Source organism: Motacilla alba, chromosome 13 (assembly GCF_015832195.1).
Source record: "Motacilla alba alba isolate MOTALB_02 chromosome 13, Motacilla_alba_V1.0_pri, whole genome shotgun sequence".
In the NCBI taxonomy this organism is placed as follows: Eukaryota; Metazoa; Chordata; class Aves; order Passeriformes; family Motacillidae; genus Motacilla; species Motacilla alba.
Window position 1 is genome coordinate 10,656,407 of NC_052028.1, and position 18,004 is coordinate 10,674,410.

Below are 18,004 nucleotides of genomic sequence, written 5' to 3' on the forward strand. Positions count from 1 at the left end.
CAAGGAAATTATGGTCCATTAAATCCCAAGACAAATAGTTAAAGTACTCGGGTTACCTGTGACAGTGAATAGAATAAGGGGGAAAGTCGCATGTCCTCTAACCTTTGACTGCCGGCCCTTCACCTGGGGCGTTTTCTCTTCTAATCAAGGTGGGCTCTGCCACGCCTCGCCCTACGCCTGATTCATAGGAACGGCAGCAAAAACGGGAAAGTTTGGCAGAAGGGAGTAAGTTTTCTCACATAGAATGAGAAGCCGGTGACACATGGAGCGAACCCCGTGGCGGAGCGGGGCCGGAGCGCCTTCCCCGATCCTGTCGCCGCGCCGCGGAGCGGCCGGTCCTGCGCGCCCGCCCGCGGGGCCGCGGAGCCGCCTCGCACTCACCTCGCGGAACAGCTGCTCCACGCGGGGCTGCAGCGCGTCCAGCAGCGGCCCGTGCCCGGCGGCGCCCCGCTCCTCCAGCGCGGCCAGCCGGCCCTGCAGCTCCGCCGTCTTGGCGCCCAGCAGCAGGCACACGGCCACGGCGGTGAGCGAGAGCAGCAGGCACAGCGCGGAGGTGGCGGTGCCCGCCGCGCCGGCGGCGCCGCTGCCGCTGCCCGCGCTCATCGCGCCGCGCTCCGCGCCGCTGCGCGGGGTCCCGCTCGGCTGCCGCCCGCCTCCCGCCGCCGGCGCATCCAGCGCCGCCCCGTGCGCGCCGCGGGCGTGGGGCCGGAGCTGCGGAGCGGCCGCTCTCCTGCGCTCGCCCCGCCGGCCCGGGTCTTAAACGGAGGAAGCGGGGGGTGGCGGCTCCCCCGCCGCCTCCCCCCGCGCTGGGGAAGGGGGGATGCTCCGAGCGCGGCCCGCCGCCCCCCATGGGGGATTACGCGGAGCAGATCCCACCCCCGCTGCCCGGCCCCCCGCGGGGACCGCTCCCCCCGGCCCATCCCCGCCCGCCCGCGCGTGGACCCCGCGCCCCCCGGGTCCGGCCGCGCTGCACAGGCGGGGCGCTGCGAGAGCCCCTCCGGAGCGCAGGCTGCCGGCGGGGCGGCCCCGCTCCGCTCCCCGCTCCGGTGCCGGCAGCGGCGCTGCCCGCGGCGGGGGCGGCGGGCGCGGGCCGGGCGCCCTCCAGCGGGCTCCCCCCGCCGGGAGAGCGGGCGGGCGGCGGCTGAGCCCGGCCCCGGCGCCCCTGGAGCGTGCGACCTGCGAGAGGCGTCACCCGCCCGGGAGCTTTGTACCTTCTCCCTACTGCCCGTCTGCACCGCGATCTGTCTTAGAGAGGAACCCGACCGTGCACTGTACCTCACGGTTATCCCAGTGGAGTGCTCCATCCACTTTCGTGAGCTTTTGAACGAGAGAAAACTGCTCCCGCATAAGCTCCGAGCATCCACATAGTCTGTCATCCCTCCTCCTTGCCCTTAGACAGAGCATCACAACTCAGCTATAAAAGATCCTCCTGCAGCTTAATGCTTGTCTAGATTCCAAGCACACGGTATACAAATTCCAGTGTACCCTTGGCCCCCTGGACACAGGCACTTGCCCTTTAAGGAGAAATTCTTAATTCTAGAATAGACGATTGAAGCCTAGGACAGAATTATGAAACGCTACAATGTCAGTAACATTACCAATGTCAGATTCTATGTTAATAAAACACACACACACACAGACAGGCTTCTTGTAGCTATTTCCAAAGCAACTAAACCAGGTAAATCCATAGCATTTGCTGACAGCCAGTTTCTGCTTTCTTACATCTTGAAGATAAAAGAAAACTCCAGGTTTCTGTGAGATCCTCTTTCTTACCTCCTTCTCCCCCCTGTCCTTTGTATGAGCATGCCAAGGCTTTCCTTACAAGCTCCGTGAGAGCAGCAGAACACACACAGTGCCATCATTTTGGGGAGATGCTCGGGTGGAAAGCATCTTGTCCTATGTGACTCAAGCCCTCCAGGCAGCCCTGATATCCAGACACTGAAGGAACAGGCGGGACTGATCACTCCTGCACCAGATCAGTTCCTGCCCCAGAAATCCAAATGCCAGTCCCATGCAGTTTAGCCCCGAGCTCAACTCTTCCCTCAGCTTCTGGAGCCCTGGATCTCACACTCTGCACTTCAGTGCTGAAGCCTGGGCTGTCCACTTTTTTATTCCAGCTTGTGCTCTTTGTTTAGTAAAAAGCGTGACTGGTGCACTATGGAAATGCACACTGTTGGTCTGACCCAGTCACAGACCATATTTTGAAGGTACAAGAGTTGGAAATCTGAAGTGCAGAAATAGATGGGAATGCTCTTCTAATTATTTAACAGCTATAGCTTGATCCAAACATGCAGAGATTACCAACTTCAAGTGTGAAGATGACAGTGGTGTGTGCACATAAAAATTCATCCCCTAGTAAAGACAGAAGCACTGAGGGCAGCCCTGCAGCACCAAACTCTGCCCTGGGGTGCTGCCCAGAGCCCCACAGTTTCCCTGGGGAGCCCAGGGGCCTTGGGCTCATGTGCCAGCAAACCAACACGCATAGATGTTGCAAAAGCCCTGGGCACCTTGCTGCAGGTGCCACACTAATCCTGACACTGCTTTTAAATTTACTGGAAGAAGAAAAGTCAATTTAAAGATGGCTTTATAATAGAGCTAAGCTGTCTCTCCTTTATCCAGCACAAATTTCAGTACCTACAACAACAGCTAGAAGCACTCTGTAAGCAAGAGCACACCATCTTTCCCTAATTTCAACAGAACTGTTTTATGGTTACAGTTTTATTGTTATAGCAGCATATAAACTTTTCTCCCCCCATCTGCCTTTGATTTGCATTGCTTAGCTGATACACTCAGCCAAGGCCTTGCTTTGCCTCTGTAGCTGGGGGATGGAAAATACTGGGGGAAGAAGAGAAGGAATTTACTCTTGTCCTGCTCAGCCCTACCGAGCTGACCTGCACGGCACAGACTGTTACATTTTCTGTCATGCCATGCAGAAACAATGTCATCAACACCAACATCCAAGGAAAGGAGGTGGCTGTGATGAGCTGTAATCAAGCCCAGGAGGTGGCACTAGTAACAGAAGATAAGCTTTCAAAGCCTGGCCCAGCTCTATTCTACCCCCAAGCTCAGTGATATGCATGTCTGGTGCCTCTTGCAAATGAAGCCTCCTCGACATCAGGTTAAAATCTTACTGTGTATTAGGGCTAACTCAGCAAGCACAAAACCTGAAGTCAGGCTCCTGTGGAGCCAAAACAATTTAGTTTCCTTCCTTTGAAGAAATGCTAGTGCAGGAAAGTCAGGATTAAAATAAATAGCCCAAACTTGCTTATTACAGTCAGAATGAACTTTTCCAGGGAAGGCTCCCTCCCTACTGCTCAGCAAGCCACCCATACAGTGTCAAATGGATTAAGGGAGGTGAAGTAAAAATCATCAACTTATAGATGTGGAAACCCCAAAACTACCAAAGTACATTAATGGGTCTTGGAAAGTTGCACCATTTCCTTCTCAACCCAGTACCAGAGCTCAGGAACCACAAGTGAGAACCTGGCCACCTCCATCCTGTACAGTCTCAAAGCCAGCACTCCTCAGTTCTCAAGGCCGCTTCATTTACCAGAAACTACAAAAAAACTCCACAGAAATACACATTGAAGACTTCAGAATGATCTCGCTACTGCAAGAGCTTAAATACACCACAGTTCTGTGGCACACTGTATTTCTCTGTAGCAGGACAGTCTAAAAACTTATTATTAAAATGTTCATCTTTAATGACTAGAAACAATATTGAAAATGGGAAATGTTACTGTACAAATCTTAACTAAAAAGATTAGCTGCGAATACTTGAAACTGAAGTCATCAGACAAGTTTCCAAGAGCTAATTAGTGCCTGGGGAGCAATGCACACTATGGAACAGAAAATCTGGGAAAAAGGTGACCCACAAAAGCCACCTACTTAAGATATACACTGTTTCCAACCATGGTTCAAAATGCCATGAAACTGTTACATACGGCATAACTAGATGGATCTTTTCTTCAAGACTAACAAAAGGAAGTTTTCCAGAACTCCTTCAGCTAACCCAGACTCCTCACCCACACTCAGAGGTTCCACTAGCATAATCTGTAAAAGGAGAATGGTGCAGGCTTTCAAAAATGAAAATTACTTTTATTTTTTTCACTTTGATACCCATAAGACTACAACTGCTCAACAAGGTAAACATAACAGTTATACAAAACATATGTAATTATTTACAGACTTAACTGTACAAAATAATTTAAAGCTTACAAAAGTTTCATGCAATCTCTGCTGACTGACTGACACAGTCTAGGAAATCTCCTTGAAGAAGCATAGATGATCTTTGAATTTATTTATTTAATGGATCAAAAAAAGGATGCTGCAAGGCTTCATCAAGAGTAATTCTTTTGGCTGGGTCATATTCCAGCATTCTGCGAACAAGGTCAAAGAGACTTTGATGATCTGTGTCTTGGCAATGCATGAATTCCTGAAAGAAAAAAGCAGGAGGGTATTTTAGAGAGAGCTTTCACAACTGCAGTCCAGCAGAGCAATAAAAATGCTGTCTCCTACCTTCAGAGGCTTACAGCGTCTCCTGACGTACCGGCCAGCAGAGCTGTGCTCATCCCAGTCCAACTGGTCATGGTGAAAATAATGTTTTCTGCAGGACAAGAGAAATAACAAGAAGTTGGTGTCAGTGCGCACAGCAAGCAGATGCTTTTCCAAGAAGCTTTAAAACACCAATAAGTGCTCCTGCATGTATCTCTGCATTTGGGAGCTAACATTTCTTTTAGTGTGCATTTATCCACAGAGATCTGCTGAGTTTCTATTACTGCTGCCACAATAATTAGAACACAGTAGCTTTTGGTTTTAATATTACTTGAATCTATTGCAATTGCTGCTTTCCAAGCTTTTTAGTGTTTTTTCAAAATGCACCATAATCTACTGGACAACCGTAACAAACAATATAAATCATCCAACCCAGAATTACTGCAGTTCTGCTCTAACATGAGTTACAGAATTATCTACATGAGCTGGCAAGAGAACAGCTTATGTAAGAAAGAAAATGGACTATCAAATCCCAGGACCTCTAAATTTTGGACATGGAGAGGTCAGGGGAGAACCCTGTTCTGGCTGCTTCTCCTTGGCCTGGAAGTGAGAAACTCCTGCTGCACAGAGTTATCTTTGAGGAAGAGAGAAAGATCACTGAAGCACGTATCTGAGGGATATGGAGGGGCAGCAGAAGAGGATGACAGCTGTATTAGCAAGCAAGGACCCTCTTCTTCCTTGCCATAACTATTGTGATGACAACATGTTCTTCATTCTGGGAGTTCAAAGAAAAATTTATATCTAATACTCTTGAGGTGACCATACCAAACTTAGCTTTAAAGACTTAGAATATACTCAAGTTACAGCTCAAGAGGCTGATCATTCATACTAAAATCAGAAAAGAGGACTACTGTCAACTACTTAAGGTTGCCTGTGAATTTCTGTTGATCTGCAGCAACTCATGGCTTACAATGGCAACTTTGCAATTTCTCTTGTAAGAGAAAATATTGGGCAACTTACCACTTCTACATTGAACATACCTGGATTTCTTAATCATGTGAGTGGGCAGAGGCCCCAGTATTCTTTCCATCATTGCCAGGTGTTCTTTACTATCATGAGTCTGTGTGGAAAAAGCAATGAAAGCATTTAGCCCATTTTTCTCCTCTGAGCCACTTGGTAACAACAATCAGACTGCAAACACGTTTTTGTCAGAGCACTGTCACAGTATCTTTAAACTCTGCCATTTTCAATTATTAAGAACAGATTATGCAATGTAGATTATATAACACTTTCCACAGAGAGGATGACCCTTGAACAACAGTTCATAAACCAAGTATTGTACAAGTGTTTTCTTTACTCCTAATTACAGCAGTAACACAACAGTCTTCTTCACTCAAAATGCCAGAAAAGATCATCTTAGATATTCTGAAGGAGATATCCAAGATGTTACATTTTCCTGTATGGATGCTGGTTTTCCAATCTCATCTATATAATCCTTAAAAGCCCATGGCGTTCTGCCTTTTACACAGTTATGTGCATGTCATTAAAAGATTAAAATCAGTAGTCTGTAAGAAACACATTCTATTTAAGCTTACATACACACCTGAAACACTGTAAATCCCAGGTAATACTCAATCAGAATACAACCAATACTCCACACATCACAAGGCTGAGACCATCCCAGTGCTGCAAAATAGGCAAAGTTTGTTTTACTTCTTAGCATATTCTTAAAATGTGTAACCCACAAAGCACACACCCAGTTGCCACACATTTACTGATGCCCAACTTATTCTCCATGCCCTTCTCAAACCCTGCTGTTTGTTTCTGATTTTAGAATATTTCTTTTACTGTTTACTCTGAATAATTTTACCCCCACCACCTGAAAGATGACTGATTACCAGAACCATGAACAACTACTCCAGTTCATGAAGTAAAGACATCTGAATGAACTGCAATGACCTTCCAGAGGGTTTATGAGTCTTTACTGACCTAAAATAACCTCAGGAGCTCTATAATGTCTGGTAGACACTAATGTGCTATGATGCTCATCATCAAAAGTCGCACTTCCAAAATCAACAACTTTGATGTCTGTGTTTTTCAAAGTGCGTTCATCTCGTTTCTGCAAGAAACCAAAATGCTGTTAATACTTTTAAAAAGCATGCTTAGGCAAAAGGCATTATCACATTATCTTCAAAGTACCAGCTAGCATAAAATGTGTAACAAAACACTTCCTCCAAATACTTTAATTCCTGTGCAGCTCAATGCTCCGAGAAAGAAGAGCGGGTAACAAAGTGATTTTATCTCAATGCCCAAAACAGCTGAGTAAAGACCATTCACAGTAACAAGAGTTCTTTTCCTCTTTTGTTAACCTTAAGTTAACTTCAGGTACTTGTTATCTCTTTTTTTTTTTTTTTTAAGAGACGTTTCAATGAAGACAGAAGTAGTGCTATTTAAGTTGGGAGAAACACAGAACAAACTTACCATTTTGGCATTGTACTTCACTATGTAATCAGACTCCACAAACAAGATATTTTCAGGCTTTAAATCTGTGTGAGTTAGTTTATTATGGTGTAGAACTACAAGGAAAAAGAGAACAGTATTCCATAATTTACACATTAAATTCAAGGAGAAACTAAAACACACCCACATATTTAAAAGGAGTACTGAAATTTACTTACAGTTTATAGACTGACAAATTTGATAGGCCATGTTTCTAATGTCATTAATATGAAATGGCAGAAAGCTGTTTTCCTTAATAAAGTCATAAGTACTGAGTCCCAGTAGCTCAAAAACAATACAGACATGGCCATGGTGATCAAACCACTCCAGCATCTGGACACAGCGGCTTAGAGGAAAGAAAGAAAACAAATTAAAAACTATTGAATAAATCACCTTCCTCAAGTCCTTGGTATGCTGACCACTCAAATTTCATACTTACAAATTGCTGCTTGGATCCATGTTGTTCAAGTGTTCCAACACCTGTATTTCTGAACGGGCTGCCTCCCGGTATCGACCAACATTTTTCACTATTTTAACTGCTACATGCATTCCTCTCCTTGAAAAGAAAGTAAAGCATAGCAAACTGAATCAATTATTCCTAAATACCCACAACCCCAAAGCAGCTTGATTTTAATAAAAGAAACACAGGAAGATTAAAGGTCATGGAGAATTACGAGTTGGATTAGGGGAATTTGATTTAAGCATGCTGCACTCAACCAGAACAGTTTTTATAAAAAAAAAGTAATCCTGATCTTTCCTTTCTCAAATACTTATAGTACACGCTCTGTTAATGACTTCTCAGTGTTATCATCTCACCTGAAGTAGAAAAACATTGGGCATCTGCCAGCAGAATGATTAAAAAATTAACAAAGTTCTCATTTGAACAAAAATTCTAGAAAAACTTGATGGTTTTTTTTCCTGCAACTTGCACAACTTGTGCTGGCTCTTTTCCAGTGCTCTTATGGAATCGGGAATTGAGTAATTTCTGAAGTTTGGATTATGAGCAGTTTACACCAGTGAAAACTGCCCGGCACTGAACGCCTGCATGCATTCAGACTGTAAGGCTGTTACTCGAATGGAACACAGACACAGCTCCTTCTGTCCCATTTGCTCTTAAGACAATTTTTGTCTCTGCAGAGCTCTTTCAATTCTAACAACTTCAGAACACTCTCTGCCCACAAAACATGACCTCAAACTCCAGAACAGACTTCACTTATGAAATGACAGAACAAACAAACCAAACGCAGAGGCAAAAGTACTAAAACCATGTCAGAGAACTGCTGATATAAAAGATACAGTTAAAATAGTCTGAGTAACTGTTAGAACATACAGAATTATTGGAAATACAGTTAAGTTTCTTCTCCTTCACCAGACACGCCCCCCACATGGAAGCAAACATTTAATTAAAAAAGTACTCCATACTAGGTTACTGTTGATTCAAAAAAAACTTTAAAGGATAATTTTAATTATGAAAACTGAGGATAGCAATTTACAGCTCAAGCAACGGCCTTCCAGAAACTGCTTCCACTAAGAACCAAAACTGCTTTCTCAGAATGTCACTGTACCGCCTTTAAAAAAGTTCCAAACTAGCTCTGCACTCTTCAGCTGCTCTCACATTCTCCAGTTACAGCAGCAGTACTTAACAGAAAAATGAAACAAAACACAAAAAGGGCATTTCGGCTGCAACTTTCTCTTAAATAAAATGTCCTCAAGCTTTAATTTCTGATCTAAGTAGCTTTTATAATGAGATCCACTGATTAAAATAACCCACCACTTACATATCATGATCTATGCACTCCACTACTTTTCCAAAAGCTCCTTCTCCTAAAGTCGCAACAATTTCATCTAAAAAGAACAAAAATAAGTTAGAATTATACAACTACTTAAAGGAGAATGAACATATTAATGTAGATTTTAAAATGTGCCATTACAAAAGCATAATTACTTTAAATTTCAGCATCAGAATGCATTATTTTATTGGACAGGAGTAATGAAAACAGTTAGCCAAAAAAACTATCTCTTGTTCTACTCTCAAGTTCATTTACTAATTGGAACTTTTTGAACACAGTATTTAAATTCTACAGAAAAGAAGATATGCAAAAAAACAAAAAAGCACAAAAAAAAACAGAACAAAAAGAGCAATGAGATTTCTTTAGCCCCCCTCCTCTGACATACTATTCTAAACAGATTTTTTTCTGAAAAGTTTTTTAAAAGTGTTGAAAAATGTTCTATACATCTTGCTCTTAGAACGTCTCCACTTTCACAGATCAGGTGACCCTCCTCATCATCCTCTACACTCCTGGATCTTTTCCTTCGGTGACTCTTCTGGGAACGGCACCAAGATCGTCCAGCCAATCAATATATCAGAGTGAATTCAGGGCAGAATACGCAATTCATTCAGCGGGGAGATATTCAGGCATTCAGTTACACACCAGGCCACGAACAGTTGGCAGGAGCAATTTCAAATTCAGTCCCCAGAAATTCACAGGGCACAGTTTATGTTACAGAAGAAAAACATGGCAAGGAACAGATTTTCAGATAAATACTTAAAGTGATACAAGCAACAGAAAAAAAAACAACACAATTTTGTCTCTCAAACAGTGGCTTAATTGAAGACAGATTAAGACTGCAACACTGCTATTTCTAATTCTTTGCTAGCAAATAGCAAAAACCAGTATTTATGTACATACCTAAGCTCTCAGTCAGGTGAAATGTTTCTATTCTTAAAACATCCACTCATGTAAACAATTTTACTTCCCCCATGCTTACAGAGGGGAGAAAAATTACTCGGAAGTCCTTAATTTGCATTATATAATCTAATACACCTTGCTGTTCTACTGCAGAAAAGCGGTATAAAACACCTGGAACTGTAGATGCATCAGTGGGCATCATGACAATCATGAGGAATTCAAAGAGCACGCCTTCAAAGAAGGCAAGCAGCAAACTTATCCCATCTCATAAGACATTAGGTGCCATTAGCTGGGCACAGGGCTTATCAAAGCTTTCTGGAATTAGGTGTAAAATTGTTCACATCCATTTACCAGACATGCACATTTATACTTTCAACTCATGTTAAAAAGGCATGTCATCTCTATTACTTTTAGCAATAGGGTGGATCTCAGAATCTACCTGAAAAAGTAGAGTTCACTATGCTGCAAAGCTAAGTGATAACCCTACTTTAAAAGAGGACAGCTGCCTGTCTTCAATTTCAAGGTAACATTTTTCAGATCAACCCCAGTGAATCTGACTACCAATCACCTACATTCCCAGTGCACAGCTAGTACTGATGATCCCACCCCCCACCCAACAGTGATTCAAGAATCTCAACTAACAACATATTCACATGCTCCACAATCAGACTCAAATAAATACAAATCCTTTTTTAATAATGTATTTCTTAAAGTACCGTGGATCAGGAATTGCAGCTCTAGCACTCATTTAAGAAGTCTATTACCACTAATTCATGAATAATAAAGTTAAAAATTACTCATACCGAATGCGATTGGTGACTGGAGCAATGATGTCTCTTATGCTTCCTTTTATGACTACTTTTCCTGCTCCGACCAGAGGATTTGCTATAGTGATGATGGTGACTCTTTTCATAGTCTCTGTGATAATGCCTGTGGTCATACACTTCACAGAAGTCATTTCTGTATTCCTCAACATATCTCCGGTCATGATGGTCTCTTTCATTTATGGCTCTATCGTCCAAATAATGACTGAAAATATATTTTAAGTGAATGTTCTCCACTTCAAAAACTTGAGGTTCCAACAAGATAAGTGACCTGAGCTGAGTTACACAGTATCTGTCTTTACAGCACAAATGGTTTTTAATTGATTCCCTCCCCAAAAACAGTGGAGCTTTTGATGTTACTTTATTAGGAATTTAACAACATTGTCAGTCTCAAATACATGGCAGCCATCCACATGAACAATGTATGATCTGACCACAGTTTGCAGAGAAAGAAACTCAGACTTAAAAAGGAGAAACACTTCCTAAAATATACTGAGCAACTTCATTACAAGCTTAAAAGTCACGTGACAAACAACCTTCAATACAGAAACCATCCCTTCTATGCTTTCAAAGCTCCAGGTTTAAATAAAACCTGGAGACAGAGAAGCAGCATCATTCTAAGTGCTCTGCAACCAACACTAAAACCTCAGAGTATCTGGAACAAGGATCTTTTGCACAGAAAACAGACCATTAAGAAAGCTGCTGAGGCACAGAGTTCCCTGACTGCTGTACACCCGCTCCTTCCAGCATTTTAATAAGCATGAGTATGAGCTTTTAAAATAATTCCATTGGATCTTTTTAAGGGGAGAAAAAAAACAAGACAAAACAGAAAAATACATTTTTCCAGTGAAAGCAGAGTGGGAGAAAACACAGATCACTTGCAAATTAGTAAGAGAAATTCATACTTACCACTGTATTAAATGATTAAACAAACCTTCTCCTCCTCGTGTTCACATTAAATTAAAAGGCATCTTTTTCACTTGAAATTTAATACTGATTGTATTTAATACCAATATTTAACTGACATCACTGAGACAAACTAGTAACATTTACTTGCTTTTATTCAACAATTTCTATTTAATGATTCAGGTGCTGTGTTAACAACTACCTATCAGGCTTGTCTTAAGTGAGCCAAACCACAAGGAACTGACAACTCTGGACATTCAAGAACTCCTACCCTGAAAACACATTTACTCTAGACATGGTAAGAAACATTTGCACTGCTCAGTTCAGAGCGTTATACCTTTCTGAAATGCGACTGGGTTTATAGTGCTTGCTCTCCTGGCCGCTGCTGTGGGACCTCTTTCTGCGCTTGCGGCTGCTGCTGTGCTTCCTCTGATCCCAGCTCCTCCTGTCGTCCCACTCAGGACAATGAGATTGCTTTGAATGCCTCATCTCCCACTGCAAAATACAATAATAATAATATTTAAAAAATCAACAAACACAAGTGTAGGTGCAAGTCAACAACGGCAGTTTTGATCAAGTATGACAGAACTGAAAAGGCCCATTTTTCCTCAGCTCCCTCCCCCCATTATTTCGCTTTGGCAGCAGACACAGCTCCCTCATCCCAACGCTATTGCTGTTATGAAACACAAATCAAGATTAAATAGGCCAACTCGTCCTCATTTAATAGCTTCAAACATGTCATTAAAGCCTGTTTTAAATAAACTCTCAAGTGACTAAGCACAATAGTACCCTTAAAGAGCCTCCCATTGGAAGAAGCCTTCCTCTCCAAACATCCTCTAACAAGAAAATCTGGATTTATGTCTTGCTACTGTATTGTAAAGTTACTACATGAAAATCAAGAATGCACAATCAATCTAAAAACTTGTCTCACTAAACTATTTCCACAACACCAGGAAACAGTCACTCTTAGCATCAACCACTGCAAACTCTGATGGATTAACACAACTTTGGAGCACCTGGAGCCAAGTGACAACTTTTGCACCCTATCAGCATGCAGGACTGTGGGCGTTCTACAGTTCAGCTGATTTGCCAAAGACAAAACCCACCAGCTTCTCTTGCTGGATGTTAGGTGCAGGAATTCTTTGTTCAAACAGGTACATGCACAACTGGAAAAAAAAAAAAGGCAAAGTAAAACACGGCTGTAGAATTAAAGACTGTAACAAAACCAACTGTTATTTTTTTACTCATCTGCAGCAGGAGTTTTTTGAAAGTAAAAATAACCGTTTGTATCTATTCCATTATATTCCAAAGAATGAATTCATACAAGTTAATAAAAAGTTTCTGCAGTAAGCAGTGACAATGAGAACAGTAGTTTAGAGACAATAACAGCAATAGAGTAGAAAAATCATGACTGTAAATCATGTGTAAATTCTGCAAATCCGTGTAAATTTACAGAGAACAATGTCTCTATACAAAGAGAAGGCATTAAGTTGGAAACTCCTAGAACATGCAAATGACAATCCTATTCTGGAAAAAAAAAAAAAAAGGTTTTTTGATACTTTCAGAAGATCCGTTGGAGGCCGGAAATTACAAAAGAAAAACCCAACCAAAACCGATAGACATCTGCAACAATGTTTTTAAATTCAAAAACATATTACCAAACTGTGCAAAATAAGTGCCTTGTACACATTTTGGGTGAGGCATGATTCACAAAAAAATCTTACTCATTTGTGAGATTTTAATAAAAACAAAAAATACTAATGTAGCAAATGACTAACAAAACCACCTGAAAAATTAAAACCGACTCGGTGTTTCATTCACGTGCTTTAATTTCCTCTCTTCTTACACAGCTCCAAAGCCATTTTCCTGTATTTTCACCTTACATAACTCAGGTTCTGAAGCACACTCAGGTTTCAGTTACTCTTGAGGTGCAGAGCTCCAAACACACGTACTCAGCTACAGGTGAACTGGAAGTTCTACTTATGGTTGCTTGGGATTTTTTTTTTTCTTTTAGCACTAAAGCTCTGTAATTAACAACTATCTAAATAAAATCACCATTAAATTGTCCTGCAGAGCAGGGCTTGGGGGCAAGAAGGATGGATATTTGACACAGGAAGCTGAAGAAAATGCTTGAAGACTAACTGCTGCTTAACTACAATCAAATGCACATAGCTTTAGTGAAATTAAGACAAAAATTACAAATTTTGTCCCTAAAGGAGCCAAGTAAATTTAAATTAGGAGGAAATTGCCAGAAGCGGTCTGAGTCCATTTTAGGCTAGAAGCCACCTTAAATGTTTTTAACTACGGTGCTCTATCTGATTTTATGCGCCGAAGAACTTCCCTTATGTAATACTGACAGCTGCCACGAACATATGCATTCCTGTAGCATGTGGAACTAATCCATATCACAGGCAGTTTTCACTCCCACATTTTGCCATAAGGCTCCTGAGGCAGGAGCCATTCCCCTTTCGAGCAGACCCATACACAAAAGGGCCACGAAAGCCCCGCCGTGAGCTGCCTACACAGCGATTTCTAAATGCCTCTCCTCAAAATCTTGGCAGGCGGAGGAGGTCAAAGGCTTATTCCTTCGGGATGGCCAAAGTCCGACACGGCAGATCTTGGAGGGGACACCCGCCAACCCAAGCCACCCCAAGCCGGGGCACCGAGCCCGTTTCCACGCCACGCTCCCCCGGGAGGTCTCCGGGGCCGGCGGGGGAGGAAGGGCCGGTCCCCGCCGCCGCCTGGGCGGGCGCCAGGCACGGCCGGGCCAGGCGAGCCCAGCTCCGCCCGCCCCAGCCCTCCGCACCTCCGCAGAGACCCCGACAGAGCTGCTGTGGCCAGAATCCTCCTCCGCCCTCAACACCTCCTGAAGCAGCGCCTGATGCGCCCCGCGCCGCGGAGACAACGCGAGCAGCTCTCCCACCCCACCCCCCACCCTGCCTCCCCGCTCCGTTTCCCCACTGCTTCGTCCCCCCTGGAAACAGAAAGGCCAGAGGAAAAAAAGCGAAGGTGAAAAGAGAACGAAGAAGGGCGGCCCTCACCACTTACAACTGGAACAGAAAGCGAGCGAGCTCCGTGTCCGCCCTGCGCGCACAGACAAAATGGCGGCTGCGAGCGCGGAGAAGCTGCTTCCTCCTTCTCCCTCGTTCTCGCGGCGTCTGTGCGCCGTGACGTCAGACGCACGGCGTAAGGGCTGGCGGGGCGGGAGACCCGGGGTGGCTCCGCCCCCTGCCCCGCCCCTGAGGCGGTGCCGCCGCAATGGCGGCCGCTGTGAGGGGCGGTGCGGCGGTGGTGTTCGTGCCGTCCTGTGCCACCCCATCCCACACGCTGGGCATCGACTTTACCCACATCTTCACGGCTTTGTCAGCCAGCCTCATGGAGGAGTTCAAGCGTGGAGGGCGAGTTCAGAGGCAACTCCAGATCTGCTCTCCTGTGTTGCCTCATCAAACGCGTGTAGTAGTGCGGAAATCACCAATTAGTCCCAACCGCCAATTAATTCCTTCTAATGAACTCGCCAAACGCAGCGTTTAAGCAGCTTGGTGATTCCGCAGTTAGGCCTGGCTTCAGGCTCACAGTCCTCTGTGCGAGCCGTTTCTGTGTTAAACACGGTAAAAAACCCAGTCAGGTATTTTATCTGCGGGAGCTGCAGGGGCAGGGCCCGCTCCGCTGTGTGCCGCCGGGAGCGCTGGGCTGCCTCACGGATCCAGCTGAGTCACGGCCTGGCAGCGGAGAACCCAGCGCGCCGGGCCTGAGGCACCGCGGGGTCACGGCTGGACTGCACCGGCAAACCAAAAACTCCTCCCGCCCTCAGGAAGAATTCAATAAGCCCAAAGAGATTGTTGCAAAGTAAAGAAAAGCGCACCCCAAAATAGGGAAAAGTCGGACTGAAACGCGAGGTTCAGGTTTAGGAGCTCACGATGTTTTATCTGGGGAAAATCACAATCTCTGAAGGTTAATGGGTAAATTGAAAAATTCCTGAACGTAGTGGCTCTTTCCCAGAATAATTTTAGCAAGTGTTACCTCTAATATAGCAAGGTTTTGCATCTGAAGCAAAATTCAGACTAGCTAAGGTATAATGTACTTAGAATTTAATGAGTGCTGTTGTCTTTTTAATGTCAGTCCCCATAACATTAGTAAATTGCTCTAAAATGAGAACATTTGTGGTTTTAAAATTGTCATTAAAATTCATTCGCCAATAAGAGTGAGATAACCATTTAAACCTGGTTTGCACTAGAGTGGAAATCCTGTTCCTCTTCTTGGTTTTTTTTTCTTGTTTCTTTTTCTTCTTTTTTTAAAGAAGAGAAACTATGATACAGAACACTGACACCTGTTTGTTGCCCCCTGTATTTTAAAAAAATCTTTTAACCTCATAATTCATGTTGTATACCAAATCTGTTAATGCCAAATATGGCTTTGGGGCCATTGCTTCACTGTTTCCCATTTAGCACCTGAATGATTGGTTATTATTTATAAAAAACTAGTAATATCTGCCAAGCATTAAAAGTTTTCCCAACATCCACTGATACTGTCGGAGGAATTCTCTCAGACTGCAAGCAGCAGCAAAAAGATAGAAGCATGAAATTAAATTTACAGACAGTGAACATGCACCTGTGAAGAGGCAGAAAATATCCATGTACCTGATATTAGCCAACTGTACCACATAATTACAACTTTCCTCTAATTTCTTAATCCAAGAGGTGTGTCTAGGAAGATCATCTGGATTTTATGGAAAGTTTCTTGCTGGAAGGCTGATGATGAACCAGTGGCAGGTATTCCTGGCAGGGCAGAGAAGATGGCATGAGACAGGATCTGCCTTTCTTGCCTTGGTGCCTTTTCTAAGTATTTACTGGGTTTTACCTTTGCTAATTTCCTCTCGTCTTATAAATGGATGACAGGGCCTCTAACAGGGTGTAGCAGTTCAGGGACAATTTTGGCAAATTACATTTAATAGGAAAGAAGGAAATTAATGCAGAAGAGACTCTCAGAACTGACTACCTTTGGAAGCAGGAAAATTTTGGTTCTAGGATAGTTTGCTTCTGTCCTGTTAGGAATAAGGATTTTCAGCCTGGAATAGAGAAGGTTAAAATAACTGTTGTGCATTGTGAAAACAGAATGAATGGGAGCTGTAAAAATTTACTAGTTTCAGTCAGAGGCTTTCAGCTGACAGTTGAAAGAGGAATACACCTATCAGAAGTGAAAAATTTGACTTGTAAAGAAGAAAAGCAGTGTATAAACGTTGAACCACCTTCATATCAAACATACATAAAGAAATTTCCCTCTGAAGTAAAAGCCTTTCAATGGATTTTATAGAACGTAGCCTCTCTAGACAGATTGCAAAGCAGTTTCAGCTCCTGCTCTGGGTGCTGAACAAAGTGCTTTCAAAACCCCCTCTGCCTTTCTGCTGACCCTCTGCAGACCCCCTCTTCAAAAGAAAAGCAGAATTGGAAGAAGTTCATTTTCCTTCCTGTTCAGGAGGTGGCAGTGGAGACACAGCAGTGGAGGAATGTCAGCTGGAATTTAGGTGGTGTCTCAGAGAAGGATAAAGTCAGGAGAAATTTGCTGCCCATGACCAGGCTAGGTAGCACAAAGTGACAGTCCCTCTAGAAATGGCCATTTTAAAGTCAGGAATCGGGTGAAGAACAATGAAGAATCACACTAGAGAAATTCAGTTACAAAACTCAGGAAATTCACTTGAGTGCAGTTACAGCCACTTCTGCTGTCAGCCCTTATGGTATTTACGTTTGTTTATGTGAGAGATATCCTTCTTTAATTAGACTTGCAGTGCCAAATGCGTGCACAGCTTGTGGAGTGAGCAACACACAATGCAACTATGTTTTAGATTGCTCTGTACAGCAGAGTACATTACAATTCAGTGTTACTGTGCTGCTGGGACACATTTGTGAGTGTATGAAAAGATACATTCAAGCCATTTGCTGCAAAATGCAATTTTGTAAGGTCCCTCTTTCAAATGTTTTGCAACAGGAGGTGATCCATCCTCACACAGCTCTTCAGGAGATATAGATCTTATAGAGTTTTCTCATTGTTTGGATACGATTTTTTTTTTAATTGTTTGGATACAAAATTTAAAGCAAGGATTGTCAGCCTTGCCCAAAGCCTCAGAAAAACTCAGAAGCAGAGCCAAAAATTACTTTCAATAATTCCAGTGCTGGGTTTGCTTTCTTTTAATTACAGATGTATTGCTTTTGTTTTTCCTCCCTCTAGTGTCAGAGGGTGGCTGATTAGCATTTGTGCTTTGCCTTTAGCTGTTTATGGATTTCTGCAGTTCCATGGTTTGATTTTTACTCTGACAGAGAGATTTTCTTAGGTTCCCCTGACTGTGTGGGAGCAGCTGTGTCTTTGCTTGGGAGCTCAGGGACAGAGTAATGACAATACTGTCTCTTTATAAGGGACTGAACTGAATGGGGATGGAAAAACCACCACAAGAATTTCTAAGATACATCAGGCAAAATGTATTATTCACTTCACAAATCACTGTAACTACTGATCAAGGAAGCCAGTGTCCCAGATTGTTGTGGCATATGTAAATTCAAAGAGATAATAGGAGCTTGGATGTGTGGATCAGCAGAAAGG

At 43.4% G+C, this 18,004-nt stretch overlaps 2 protein-coding genes across 9 annotated transcripts in view; both read right to left on the reverse strand.

The window, feature by feature from the left end:
- COL23A1 (collagen type XXIII alpha 1 chain) overlaps positions 1–738 on the reverse strand; it is a 176,080-nt gene extending 175,342 nt beyond the window's left edge. Inside the window, exon 1 of the mRNA XM_038150352.1 lies at positions 382–738. Within this exon, the coding sequence (XP_038006280.1) occupies positions 382–603 (222 nt within the window). The 5' untranslated portion in view covers positions 604–738. The remainder of the gene's footprint in view (positions 1–381) is intronic.
- A 3,339-nt stretch (positions 739–4,077) lies between these two features.
- Positions 4,078–14,606, reverse strand: CLK4 (CDC like kinase 4). Of its 8 annotated transcripts, none has more exons than XM_038150354.1 (14): positions 14,462–14,606; positions 12,520–12,579; positions 11,751–11,908; positions 10,487–10,712; positions 9,228–9,318; positions 8,772–8,838; positions 7,433–7,549; positions 7,173–7,339; positions 6,976–7,070; positions 6,484–6,613; positions 6,098–6,180; positions 5,535–5,614; positions 4,519–4,606; positions 4,078–4,435 (listed from the first exon to the last, which is right to left on the reverse strand). In XM_038150354.1, the coding sequence occupies exons 2-14, from the start codon at positions 12,571–12,573 to the stop codon at positions 4,298–4,300; spliced, it is 1,494 nt and encodes a 497-aa protein (XP_038006282.1). In that variant the 5' UTR covers positions 12,574–12,579; positions 14,462–14,606; the 3' UTR covers positions 4,078–4,297. The 8 variants fall into 8 exon arrangements, with proteins under 8 accessions (XP_038006282.1, XP_038006281.1, XP_038006283.1 ...); XM_038150353.1 differs by having other exon boundaries at positions 14,455–14,606; XM_038150355.1 differs by lacking the exon at positions 12,520–12,579 and having other exon boundaries at positions 14,455–14,599.
- Between the last annotated feature and the right edge of the window lie 3,398 nt (positions 14,607–18,004).

Bases quoted from the DNA above. Each gene is read 5' to 3' on its own strand.
- CLK4 (XM_038150354.1), bottom strand. From the start codon at position 12,573: ATGTACCTGTTTGAACAAAGAATTCCTGCACCTAACATCCAGCAAGAG. The intron at 6,614-6,975 runs GTAAGTTTGTTC...GGTTTCTTGCAG, and splicing joins TGAAGTACAATGCCAAAATG to AAACGAGATGAACGCACTTT. The intron at 4,607-5,534 runs GTATGTTCAATG...CTTGTCCTGCAG, and splicing joins CACATGATTAAGAAATCCAG to AAAACATTATTTTCACCATG.